The 14,445-nt window shown below is 34.3% G+C and overlaps 2 protein-coding genes across 2 annotated transcripts; one reads left to right on the forward strand and one right to left on the reverse strand.

The window, feature by feature from the left end:
• Positions 1 to 5,199: 5,199 nt before the first annotated feature.
• LOC111921254 (cryptochrome-1) lies at positions 5,200 to 10,769 on the forward strand. The gene is made up of 5 exons (XM_023916828.1): positions 5,200 to 6,111; positions 6,210 to 6,428; positions 8,842 to 9,548; positions 9,621 to 10,402; positions 10,539 to 10,769. The coding sequence occupies exons 1-5, from the start codon at positions 5,802 to 5,804 to the stop codon at positions 10,540 to 10,542; spliced, it is 2,022 nt and encodes a 673-aa protein (XP_023772596.1). The 5' UTR covers positions 5,200 to 5,801; the 3' UTR covers positions 10,543 to 10,769.
• On the reverse strand, positions 10,614 to 13,365 carry LOC111921316 (nodulin-26). Its single transcript, XM_023916885.3, has 5 exons — positions 13,213 to 13,365; positions 12,908 to 13,126; positions 12,625 to 12,831; positions 12,480 to 12,541; positions 10,614 to 11,026 (listed from the first exon to the last, which is right to left on the reverse strand). Exons 1-5 carry the CDS (start codon positions 13,363 to 13,365, stop codon positions 10,801 to 10,803), a joined length of 867 nt encoding a protein of 288 aa, XP_023772653.1. The 3' UTR covers positions 10,614 to 10,800.
• Between the last annotated feature and the right edge of the window lie 1,080 nt (positions 13,366 to 14,445).

Genomic DNA, 14,445 nt, shown 5'->3' on the forward strand with positions numbered 1-14,445 from the left:
AAACGACTTTTCGGCAAAAGATTATTTAGAATAAATAATCTTAACCAAGTTGTAGTATATGTTACAAGGTTTCCGTACATATAAAGAGCGCCGAAATCCGAGTTATAACGAAGAAGTTATGACCCGTCGAAGTTTCGCGACGGAACCGGCACGACGCCGGGAAGCGTAAATAGTGAATTTACGATAGAGTGAGATTTAGCCTTAGCACTCTAAACGAAAGTCGTAAAATATGTTAAACTAAGAACATCGATAAAAAGAACGCCCAAATCTGACTTCGTATGAGGAAGTTATGATTTTTCTAAGATTCAGCATAGTAGTGCACAGCCCGAAATCTGAATTTTAGATCGGTCGATTTTTAGCCGACAGGATCTAAATGAAAGTTGTAGTACTTGTAAATACCAACACGTAGATATAAAGAACATCGATAATAGAGCTCGTATGCAAAAGATATGGACGAAGCTTAGTCCCTACTTTTCGAGCGCGGCGAATTCGATACAGTTTTGTAAATCCGAGATAGAATGAGAATTAGCCAACGAGGTCTAAATGAGAGTTGAAGATCTCATTAATAGGAACTCAACGGTAAAAAGACAGACAAAAACGGAGCTCGTATGCGAAAGTTATGGACGAAGCTTAGTCTCTACTTTTCGAGCGCGGCGAATTCGATACAGTTTTGTAAATCCGAGATAGAATGAGAATTAGCTAACGAGGTCTAAATGAAAGTTGAAGATCTCATTAATAGGAACTCAACGGTAAAAAGACAGACAAAAACGGAGCTCGTATGCAAAAGTTACGGACGAAGCTTGGTGACTACTTTACTATACACTTCCTATTAATAAGAGATGAACTCTTCATTATTTCCTCACACCTTCAAACCTTTCTTTCTCTCTCTAACTTCTCTCTAACCTCCCTAAACCCCTCCCAAGTCTAGGGAACCTCCCTATCACGAGAAGAAAGCCTCGGAGCGCCCGACGGCTCCGAGAAGAAAAGCTTTCGGCTCGGAAACGCTGCTCCAGCGAAGCCCGGTTTTTAATAAAAACCCGCTGTAAGTGAGTTACGTCTATACTATTTAATATAGCTTTTATTTAATTATAGTAACATTATTAGGACCTTAAAATAATTATTTGGGATATTATTATGAGTTATATTGAGTGTTATTTAACGCTTATATAATAGTAATAATAGCTAGACTATTAATTAGTCGCGATTAATGTTAAAACTAAGCTATAGTGGTATTAATACTAGGTTTTGGTCAAGGAAAAATTGTTTTAAGAAGTAACGAAGTGTTTTCCGAGTGCTGAGTCACCACCTTACCAGGTGAGTGCATAGTTACTTTCATCTTACACATAGATATGAAGTATTTTATATAAGTTACGTGCTATGTGTGCATATTATCTGAGTACTTGCTGTCTATGCTAGATGAACGATTTTATACATATTTTAAATGATTTAAACTGTATATGTATTTTATATCTACGATAATGTTGGGGTAAAACATGGGTATATGTAATAAATGGAATATGAGTTGGATGATGAGTTGAGAGGTGTTATAGACCACGAGGTGAGGGTGAGAGGTGGACAATGTGAGAAGCCTTTCCCAAATGATGGCCCCGTCATTCAGCAGAGTATGGATGACAACCACGGACTATTCTAGACAGTCCAGTGGAACACTAGCAGGCTCGCAACCTGTACGTGTTGTGAACGATGTGTTCACCCAGTGTACTCTAAACCATGGCGTCCATGCAGACTTGGTGCCTAAACCTTGGTGATCATGCAGACTTGATGCCTAAACCGTGGTGATCATGCATACTTGATACCTAAACCTTGGTGATCATGCAGACTTGATGCCTAAACCCTGGCGACTATGCAGACTTAGCGCCTAAACCCTGGCGACTATATAGACTTAGTGCCTAAGCCCTGGCGACTATGCAGACTTAGTGCCCGTTGTGTAAACCGTGGCAACAATGGACTTCATGTTGTTTCCTTAGGATGATCCTTAGGAATGAATGAATGAGAAATAGCTGATTCTTAGGGTAGATCCTTAAGAATAAAGAAGATAATGGGGATGGGTAATTTGGTTGATTGTTTGATTGTTTAAACATAATAATTATATTATTATTGGTTGAAAACCCTATGTACTCACCAGGTTTCCCAATCTGACCCACTCAATTTATTTATATCACAAGTGTTGATATGAAGTCACATTACACTGAGAGATTTAAAAGAGATGTAGATCACTAGTGTAAATGAATGTAAGTTCTGTTTATGCTTATGTTTCTATATTGACAATGACATCCCAAATGTTTTAAAAGTGAATAAAAATATATTTCTTTAGAAATGCTTTGATAACCGATTATCATGTTTTTCTGGGAACAAATTCCGCAACCTTTTTTATTAAAAGAGATACTCTAATTTTTATAAAGCATAAACAAAATCGGTCTTTTCTGGCCGTAAAAATGGGGATGTCACACATATAGTTCAAAAATAACTAATGAACACATAGTTCAAAAATAACGAATGAACACATAGTTTAAAAATACCTAATGAACACATAGTTCAAAAACACCTAATGAACACACAGTTCAAAAATACCAAATGAACACATAGTTCAAAAACACCTACAGGTTACGAGCCTGCTAACGTTCCACTGAACTATCTAGAATAGTTTGTGGTCGTTGTCTATACTCTGCTAGATGACTAGATCATCTTGAACATTGAGATCTCTCATCAATTTTTATTTCATTACACGTCATCTAATTCATCTACTCATGTTTTACCCAACATATTTGTAGATATAAAATGCATGTACAGTTTAAATCGTTTAAAACATGTATAAAATTGTTCATCCATCATAGATATCAAGAACACAAATAATATGCACACATTGCACGTAATTTATATTAAATACTTCATATCTATGTGTAAGATGAAAGTAACTATGCACTCACTTGTAGCGTGCTTTAATAGAATCTATCTAGAAACGGTCAGCGGTTCATGGTCGTCGGGCTCGGGAAGCAGAAACGGCCTTCGGAAATGAGAGAAAATGAAAGTAGAAGGTGTAATGAAAGAATGGGTCTCGATTGCTATTTATAGGCTGATTTTGGCTCTCTCACGTCGTGAGCCACACATGCTCATGTCGTGAGCCATGCCTGATCACCCCGTAGACTTACCACTTGCATTTATAGCTCTGAAACGTGTCCGGACGACTTCTCACGTCGTGAGAATGATAAGCTCACGCCGTAAGCTTTCAAGAGTCATCCCGTAGACTTCCCAAGTGTTTTCTACGCTCGATTAGTGTCTGTTTGACTCCTCACGTCGTGAGAAATCATGTTCACGTCGTGATTTTTTGACTCCTCATGCCATGAATTTCTATGCTCACGTCGTGAGTCCAGTCAGATTAGGGTTTCTGACACGTGTCATGCTCTCAGGCAACTACATTTTCGGAAGGTCATAACTTTTGCATACGATCTCTGTTTTTGACGTTCTTTATGTCCACGCGTAGGTGGAGACATACTCTACAACTTTTATTTAGACCCATAAGGCTAAAAAGTAATTTATCATAAACTCACTTTTTACGATTCCCGGTGTCGTGTCGGTTTTGTCGCGAAACTTCGACAGATCATAACTTCTTCGTTATAACTCGGATTTCAGCGTTCTTTATATGTACGAAAACCTTGTGACATATAATACAACTTAGTTAAGATTATTTATTCTGAATAATCCTCTATCAAAAAGCCATTTTTGACGCTTATCGTCTCTAAATTGACTAGTCCGAATCTGCGGGCGCTACAATTCTCCATGACTGTTTTGTCTAGACTTTGCCACGATGTGGTGGCATGCCTATCACGACATGGTAGCGGATTTAATCATGACTAAGTTGGCTAGCCATGACGTAGCTATGTTTTCCATGGTGTGGAGACCATTAATCGTTGACTTTGGGTCAAATTGTTAGTTTTATAGTGTAAACTGAGGTCTGACAATTGGGTGTTTCGTTAGGTAGGTTGCGGTACTGGTTTCACAACTATATGATCTATGAGATATCCAATTTCGAGAGCGAGATGAGTTTCTCACTTTACTTTTCCGTATGTGCTAGATTGTCTTTGTGACTCTTGCATGCTTGTTGGATGGGGCCTGTTATATGGGCGGGGACCAGTATGAGGCGGGGGCCTAGTATGAGGGTGGGGCCTATTAGTTGTGTGGGCGATATCCGATGCTATGTATGGTATGTGGTATTTTGAGGAACTCACTAAGCTTTGTGCTTATGGTTTTATGTTTAAATGTTTCAAGTACTTCAGGTTCAAAAGGAAAAGGCCCAACCTGATCACATTACATCCGTTGGAGTTGATTTCCGCATTATCTATTTTGATTTACTATGATGTTGAGAACTACAGTATACTTTGGTGGACTTTGAAATAAACGATTGTATGGGTTTTTTATGGTTTAAAAATGAAAATTTTACTAGTATTTTCAAGACGTTACAAAACCCACCGATGACATCATGGTGATGTAATCTTCGTTTATGTGCTAAAACTATCCTTTTGGGTCCAATTTAGTGTAACCAACACTTGACCAATTTTCTCTCCTTGTATAAATGCAAGGTAATTATTCATGAAAATGGTTGAACATATATACATATGAAATTGATCATTATCAATCTTTCTATCTCAAGAACATATGACATCACAAGGTAGTATGTGTTTAAGGTTTGGATTAGGTTCGTAATCCAAATCAGATTTCTTGGATTATCCCACTTCGGAATTTACATAACTCAGGTTATAAGGGACGAATTACAAATTCTAGAAAATGATATAATCAGATCCCAACATTATTGTTATTGTGAATCCTTATTTCTAACATACAGTGGGGATTATTCTTTACCAATTCTGTGTTTTATAAAAAAACGATTGATATTTTCCTTTTTTTAATATTGAAAGTATGATCGAACGGTAACAAGACACCACCCATTTTGGTCGACTATGTTGATTATTGATTACCCCTTTTTATTATATTCTAAATTATAGATAGATTATGATGTGAGAGTTAAAGACCAAAAAAATCATTGAAGATGTATAAAAAAATTAATGGATCATGTAAAAAGATATTCCACTCTGGCAAAGAAAAGGAGGTTTTGTTCTCTAGTTTAAAGATAAGAACCATGAAAGATAAAATCCAAGAAAGAAAAAAAGAGACTACACAAGCTTTGTGGCTGCAAATTGCCTATTCTGACCCCATTCTGTGAAACCAATCTCCTTTCTTTCCTTTTCTAAATCAGCTTTGGATGTTTTGTATTTCATTAAAACCTCAATTATTCGGATATCAATAGTGTTCATTAGATTCTTGAAATACCCATTGAATGGGAGCAAAGTTCCCAGCTTTTTAATGCTTTTGCCCCTAAAATGATTCTCTATCACATGAGCGACCCCTGAGTGACAAAAAAAGACGCTGGAGATAAGAGTAACTAGTGAACCACCCTTTTTGTTCTCCAAAGAAATAGAACCACTTGTCCATATTAAAGCGTCTTTCAAAGTCCAAAGAGAGTTCAGATTTGGGTATTTAAGAGAGAAGCCAAATTTAATCGAACTGGTATCCGGGTTTCTGGAACCGAATTGGGATTTGGGTTTCTCGATAAAAAGTTGTTAAGTGAATTGCGATTCAGGTAGAATTCATATTCAGTCAATTGAAATGGGATTTTAGTTTCTTGAAAGAAAAAGCATGAGAACTCCATAGCCACAAGCGAATTGGGTTTCGGGTTTTTGAGATAAAAAGCTTCGAAATTTTATATTAGGATCTTATCTGTTGAGGGGATGACAGGTGGGTGTAGTATCGTATGGTTTAGGAGAGATCTGAGGGTAGAAGATAACCCTGCTTTAGCTGCTGGTGTAAGATCAGGTAAAGTGATACCAGTGTTCATATGGGCACCCGAAGAAGAAGGTCATTATTACCCAGGAAGGGTATCAAGATGGTGGCTTAAACAGAGTTTATCTTTGCTTGATTCATCTTTGAAGAATCTTGGAACTTCTCTTATCACAAAACGATCTTCCGATAGTGTTTCTTCTCTTCTTGATGTCATTAAATCCACTGGTGCTACACAGCTCTTTTTTAACCACTTATATGGTTAGTCTCTCTACCTTCTTTTATTCGTTCAATTTATGCACTTTTGATTTAGATCTTGGTATGAAATAAGCTTAATTTGGTGTTTTGATGTGTTGTAGATCCATTATCTCTGGTTAGGGATCATAGAGCGAAGGAGATTTTGAGTGAAAATGGGATTATAGTGCGTTCATTTAATGCGGATTTGTTATATGAACCATGGGAAGTTCTTGATGATGAAGGTCGACCTTTTACTACATTTGCAGCGTTTTGGGAAAGGTGTCTTAGCATGCCTTATGATCCTGAGCCTCCTCAGCTTCCACCTAAAAGAATAATCTCAGGTTATTTTCTTTCATTATTTGGATTTTAGGGCATATATTTATCTACAATTTTTAGTTTTTTGTTTTGTTTTGTATGTTGGATATGGAGTAAATTTGGAAAGAAAACTAATCAATGGTCCTTGGTGTCTAGATGTGTGCTTAAACTTATTATTGCAACTTCAAGTGGATTATGATTATATGATTATTTAGAATCAAAATAATCATATTTGCAAAAAGTTGTGAATAATTGCTAACTTAGACATAGAAAATGGATAAAATATAGAAAACCATTTGTTATTTTGTCAATTTAGTCACCCAACTTAAAACGGTTATACTTTTTTTGTAACTGTTTAAGAAAAAAACAGATAGACAAAAAAAATCAATTACCTAGTTTTGGAAAATGCCAAAATATAGGACATATACACATATACACCGTGTGATCATGATTTTATTGATATAGCTCCTTTTATTTCCATATTGATTTGGCCACTAATATTATTATAATAACTATATATAAGATTTATTATACTTTTTCGAAACTGTTTAAGAAAAAAACAAAAAAAATTCAATTACCTAGTTTTCGAAAATGCCAAAATATAGGACAAATACACTGTATGATCATCATTTTATTGGTATAGCTACCGAACTTTTATTTCCATATTGATTTAGACACTAAATATTATATATAAGATTGGTTATACTTTTTTTACTGTTTAAGGAAAAGAACAAAAAGAATTCAATTAAATAGTTTTGGAAAATGTCAAAATATAATAACTAGATATAAGATGGATGCTATTATATGTATCTCCTCATTCACTAAATGGTCACATAATAGGGATACACAAACACTATTATATTCACATGGGGGCACGATATAGAAATTCTCTATAAGATTAGTGAATAAATCAATAAAATGGTAAAATTATGTTTTATTATTATTATTATTATTATTATTATTATTATAACATTTTTCAAAACATTTATGAGTTGCTCGACCCCCGGTCCGAAAATGGGCAAAGTTACAAAGTGGCACTTTGACTTCTGTCGTTTCTTTTTCGGTTTAACCATTTTCTAAAGTATGAACCCAGTATCTTTTTTTTTTTTAAATCAAATTTTGTGGTTATGGAAAAGTTTGGAATCTAGGAAAACAAAACTTATTTTCTATAGTTTTTGATTTAGTCTTTGAACTATTATTTCTTAGGATAATAATTATAAATGAATAAAAGTTTCAGTGGTAAAATGATGAAAATACATTATATATTTAACATTTTTCAAAACCCAAAGGAAAAAGATTTTTTAAATGTTTAAAAATATAATAGTTTAATGACTACTGTTAATTTTTTAACTATTTCATGTTAGTTTTTAAATATTTGAGTAAGTTGATAAACATTGTAGTAATGCAAAAAAAAAAAAAAAAAATGAAAGACAAATAATTTATATAGTTCACACAATTAAGATGATCGGCTATGTTCATGCTATGAGAGAGAGGTTTTTGCTGAATGACTTTTTGAAACATTAGGTAACATGAATTTAGGGGATATATATGTTTTTTTGACCTAAAATTGTCAATAAGACCAATCCGAAAACTCGGACAAATCTTACCCATGACGAAATCTGAAGGTGATTTTGATATAGGAACTAGCCCATAAAAGATTTGTTTCTTGGACGTTGTCCCACAACAAAAATTTTGACAAATCTAGCTTGTGCCGAAATTCGAGAGCATGATTTTATTGCTTGGTCTACCTAACTGTTATAGAGAAAAATGATGAATCAGTCACCACAACTTAATAATCTATCACTTGGAAGCTAATGAATAAAAGGGTGTTTGGAATTACTTTTCAAAATGATTTTTTGAACTTTTGGCTTTTTCAAAAAGCTAAAAGTTTGAAAATATGTTTGGCAATTCTAAAAGTCCTTTAGAATGAGTTTTTACTAAGAAGAAAAATAAATGATTTTAAAAGTTAGGAATATGTAACTTTTGGTTTTTTAGCATTCGCTCATTCAAAAGTTAATCAAAACATATTTTAAAACATTATAAGACAAAAAGTCATTTTGTTAAAAAGAACTTTTTTAAGCTAAAAAACAATGTCAAACACCCCCAAAATATGTTTACCATCCAAATTAGAACTCTGTAACATCCATCTTTCTGTGGTCCACACCTTCTCTTCAAATACCTAGAAGTCTAGTTGAAGTCATATACACTTTCAACTTCTTTGTAGTCAAACACATTGGTAAACATCTTTTTTAGATTATTCGTACCAATGATTTTTTTATTAGATTTAGAGTCCTTATTACTTGATCTACCTAACAACTACTGTAAACAATTAAACGGCTAAAACTATTAAATAATAAATATATTTTGTGTTTGTCCATATTTTTTCTTATTGAGGTAAATGTAAAATAAGATGCTTAATAGTTTTGAATGTTTGTTCAGGTGACGTGTCTAAATGCCCTTCAGACACGTTAGTTTTCGAAAACGAATCAGAGAAAGGAAGCAATGCACTTCTATCTCGAGCATGGACGCCGGGGTGGAGCAATGGAAACAAAGCCCTAACAGCTTTCATCAACGGGCCATTACTACATTACTCCATTAACCGGAGGAAAGCCGATAGCGCCACCACTTCCTTCCTTTCCCCCCACCTCCATTTCGGTGAAGTTAGCGTCAGAAAAGTCTTCCACCAAGCTCGAATCAAACAAATCCTCTGGGCAAACGAAGGTAACAAATCCGGTGAAGAAAGCGTTAATCTGTTCCTCAAATCAATCGGTCTTCGTGAATACTCAAGGTACATGAGCTTTAACCATCCCTACAGTCACGAAAGACCGCTTTTAGGGCATTTGAAGTTTTTCCCTTGGGTGATTGATGAAGGGTATTTTAAGGTATGGAGACAAGGTAGAACAGGGTACCCTTTGGTTGATGCGGGGATGCGAGAACTTTGGGCTACTGGTTGGCTTCATGATCGAATTAGGGTTGTGGTTTCGAGTTTTTTTGTCAAGGTTTTACAGCTTCCATGGAGATGGGGGATGAAATATTTCTGGGATACTTTGTTAGATGCAGATCTTGAAAGTGATGCTCTCGGCTGGCAATATATCTCCGGTAGTCTACCTGATAGTCATGAGCTTGAACGCATCGACAATCCCCAGGTTTGACGTTAATTTCACTTGTTTAAATTGTTTGAATCAAATTGTTGAAATTTTTTGTATGTTTTATCACAGATCGAGGGGTATAAATTTGACCCAAATGGTGAATACGTAAGAAGATGGCTGCCGGAGCTTTCTAGACTACCGACTGAATGGATCCACCACCCATGGAACGCACCGGAATTCGTGCTTCAAGCTGCCGGAATTGAGCTCGGATCCAATTACCCTCTTCCGATTGTGAAAATCGATACAGCACAAACTCGATTACAACAAGCACTTACACAAATGTGGCAACACGAAGCCAATTCCAGAGCTGTTCTTGAAAACGGAATCGAAGAAGGACTAGGTGATTCCACCGATGATACTCCGATTGCTTTCCCACAAGACATGCAAATGGAAACGGAACAGGATAACCTCGGGAACCGTGTAACAACCACAATCCGCCATTACGAAGATCAAATGGTACCTAGTTTGACTGTGACTACATCTTTGTTTAGAGGAACAGAACAAGAAGAAGAAGAGGAGGAAGAATCGTCCACAGATCATAGAAACGGCGGACACGATGATAGGAGAGCTGAAGTTCCCGATGATGATGATATGAATCTGGAATCGGGAAGAGAAGGAATTCAATCGGTGATTCCACAGTTTAATAACCAGATAGATCTAAGGAACATTAATGGAGGTGGTGGTGGTTCACATTCACCGGCGGAATCTTCAAGTGGGACAAGTTTTAGGCGGGAAAGAGATGGAGTTATGGTGCCTGTGTGGTCGCCTGGAAATTCAGATACTTCTTCTTATTTGCAGAGGCATCCACAGTCGCATCAAGTAATCAACTGGAGACAACTTTCTCAAACCGGGTAAATTTATTTGGATCATATTTCATTCATTATTTAAATCTTTGGGATCAAATACGTAAATTACTCTAAACCACAGGGACCATTCCTGTAATTTACTCTTAGTTTAATAATGTTGTATTGTGGTGTTAATAAACAGGTAATCTGAGAAGTTAGGAGCTGAAAGATGTGGAAAGATAGTTTTTCCATTTATGATTCATGTGCTGTTTATATCTATGACTATAAAGAAAAAAAGTGTTTTAGACATAAGAATTCTGGAGTGCTTTAGAAACCCAGATTTTTTTTTTTTTTTTTTAATATTATATTCATGGAATTGTTGTTGTACTGTAGCGTACAATCTATCAATGCAATGTGTGGGGGTGATTGATCATATCATGATCACTATAACAAAACATTTACTTTTACACCATGGATTGTGAATAAATATTGTTGTAAATGTTTTTGGTGCTTTCGACTTCGATGTCTTGATTTTCTTGATTTGGTTGTCGGAGAAGAGTGTATATGATGGTTGAGGTTATGGATCCTAGGATAGGGGCAACGATGTAAATCCACAGGTTTTTGTAATCGTTGGCTACGACAGCGGGCCCTATGCTTCTTGCAGGGTTCATGGAAGCTCCCGTGATTGGCCTGCAATAAAAAATGAACTTAGAAAAAGCATCTTTACTGGAGAGATTTTATTAGATTAATCTATTAAATGGATAACGAAATATTCATTTTTCTTCTGTTCATAATAAAAAAAAAAAATCGTTGTTTAACGAAATGGTGATTTGTGAAAAATGAAATTGGACATCAGTTTCTTTTCCTATAGCTTTAAGTGAAGACTTTTTTGTGTTATTTTAGTTTTACACTTCATGTTCTCATTTCAGTAACATTTAATCATTTTATAAAATATAAATCTTTGTTATTTTTCTGTAACATTTAATCCTATTTACCATTTTTCAAGATTTAAGCAAAATTTAGCTACTGGATCAAAATAGTCATGTTTTTTTTTTTTTTTTTTTACAAATCGCTTCTAGGAAAATCTTGTCATTGTGAATATCTGTGAAATAACATCATTTTCAGGATTTTTGTAGGCAATATCTGCGAAAATCTTAGTCATTTGATAAAAAATGGGTCCCAAAAATAGTTTTGAAAAAAAGTTCGCAGATATCATCTGCGAAAATCCAGGTTTTATTTGCAAAAATCAAATATCATGTGGAAAAATTTTGAATTAAAAATCTTCAAAAACCATTTTACACCCAAAAACTTGATGTTGTAGTTTGACCTACGATAAAACAAGAGGTTTCTTATCATATTTCATAGGATATCTCATATGTTGATTTTGTAGATGTGAGAATTTTTTTTATTTTAATAGAATGAACTACAAAATTAAGCTTTCTTCGTTGTGGAAATAATTTTTGATTATTTTTAATACAAAAAACTTCAAAAAGAGATGATCTAAAATAAAGTTTCATAGATGATGGTCAATTTTCATAGGTAAAACCTGAATTTTTGCAAATGATATTTGCCTTTTTTTTCAAATCTAGTTTTCGGACTCATTTTTTGATGATTGAGATTTTCGCAAATGTCATTTGTGAAAATCATCTAAACGGTAATGTTTAAGAGATTTTCACAAACATGCAAAACATCATAGTTATTTTGGTCTAGTAGCTAATTTTGGGTTAAATCTTGAAAAGTGGATAATAAAATAGCCTCATTTATATTTTTCTCAAATGAAAATGGATTTTATGTATGAAAAACAGTATCTTATAAAAACACTTGTCAAGATGATGAAAATGAAACCATTTTCAAATATTAAAAAATCTATCATATACTTTAATATTCTTTTTTGTCTTTTATCTTTATAACTATGTACGTGTCATCAATATAAAATATGGTTGGGATTAAAAGTTGATAAGCTAGAGTAGGAATTTATGAAACATTTTAAATATATTAGATTTAATGTTTAATTAATCGAAAAAAAAAGCTTTTGAAAAAGTGCAAAACAAAAAACATAAAATTCATAAAAAAGTTGAACCCCAAAAAAAAATTAAAAATTAAAACCATTGCATGAAAATGGTATCGCCTTCTTAGTTCTTACCCTGCAATTATGACATTGAACATCAGTGTTCCTCCAATCGCAACCCCTGCAAGCTCCTTGCTCTACATAATCCATCGTCTCAAGATTAAAATCAACACATTTGAGAGTAAAGAAACTAAAATCAGATAGAAAAGATAGAACATACTGATCGATCATCAGTTGCAGCACCATTAATGGCGAACATCAACACAAAAGTGATGATGAATTCCCACAAGAAAGCTTCTAAATCTGTTGTGGGATTTGAATACCGAGTTAAAGTTGGCAGAGTGTCGTTTTGATGATTGAACAGAATTTTCAAAGTGAGACATGCAACCACAGAACCTAAAAGTTGAGACACCACATACATCGGCAACTACAACAACAACAAAATCCCAGATCAAAATAGCACATGATAATTGAAATTTGAGTGCGAAATTTAGGGTTCTTACATATATCAGAGGCAATCTTCCTGTAATCGCAAAAGCGATAGACACAGCAGGATTGAAATGAGCACCAGAAATATGCCCAAGTGTATATATCAGAGCCATTAAAGATAAACCCCACACCATAGCAATCCCCAAAATTGTTAAAGATTGATCTCTATCAACAAGTGCAGATCCACACCCTGCAAATATCAAGATATATGTCCCAAGAAGCTCTGCGATAATCTGGGTTTTGTTAAAAGAAACGATCAATTATCAGCACTCTCGAGTTCATGACGAAAACGGGTAAAAACCCTAAAAAAATTCACTACCTTTTGACAGTAAGGTGGAAGAACAATAACATTATTGAGGAAACTTTTCTGGGTTTGTTTGATCTTTGGTTGCTCTGGAGCAACTGGTAATGTGCTCCTGAGTGGAGTGTGTTTGGGTGAAAATGTATATGCTGTTGAAATTGATTCCGCCATTGATGAGCTGAAGCTAGAAAATGCAGAGTGATATGGATTTTGTTGTAATGTGGTGTTTATATATAGTTGAATTGAGTTCGATTTCGCGCCAGATATGGTTTCCAAAAGATTGGTAGAATAATGAAGCCGGCCATTAAAATGGAAGGTAGTGAGTGAACTTGATCGAGTGATTGAGTTTATTTGAATGGCTCTGTGTACAAATCGCCGAATGAGTTCTTGTTTTTTGGTATTCAGTGAAGAGATTTGCTTGTGAAAGAGACAGACAAAGAGAAAAATAACTCGTCATGTTAACATCAAATCAAGGATTTTTGGTTTTTTTAATTGCCATTTTATTTATGTATTTTCTACTTGTAATAACAACCTACTTTAAATTTTTGTATACTTTAAGTTTTTGTATATGTTATTGTATTAAATATAACAATTTGACTAATAAACAGGTTGTTTAATTCGCCATCCTAGTCGAACAATCATCCTATATCATCCAGGTAAATAGATTCCCATCATAAGTGAGTCGTTTGTGGGAAGATCATAATAGTATTGTACAATTGTTAATATTTATTTTTTAAACAAATTTCTAACTGTTTTGGACCGACTAAGTACATCTTATATGAACCGTAACACCCAAAAAAATTCAAACTTTAAAATACTATGGTTTTAAAATCTTTTTGGGTAATAAACCACATTTAAGAAAAACCAGTCCCACAAAAATATTTACAAATATTGGTATTAAGCATCATACAAACCATAACAAGCAATTGAGAATTACATCAATACAATAAATAAGGAACTTAAGAAGTTTCACTCCATTCTCTATCTTTGGACTTTTAACTTTCATATATCATCCTCTCTCATTAACTATAACCTAAGATATATGACATTAAAAGCAGGGGCGAAACACAAATAATAAAACTGGGGGCCAAAACCAAAAACTTTGTTAAATAAAACTTTTCGAATGATCATAAATTGTAAATTTATGAGTCATAGTTACAATATACACTACATCTATTCACATATAAAGCATCACCAGTAATTCACTTCTAAAATACCTAACCACTAAAATAAAAGCATGTGAGTATGACA

Source organism: Lactuca sativa, chromosome 9 (assembly GCF_002870075.4).
Source record: "Lactuca sativa cultivar Salinas chromosome 9, Lsat_Salinas_v11, whole genome shotgun sequence".
Lineage (NCBI taxonomy): Eukaryota > Viridiplantae > Streptophyta > Magnoliopsida > Asterales > Asteraceae > Lactuca > Lactuca sativa.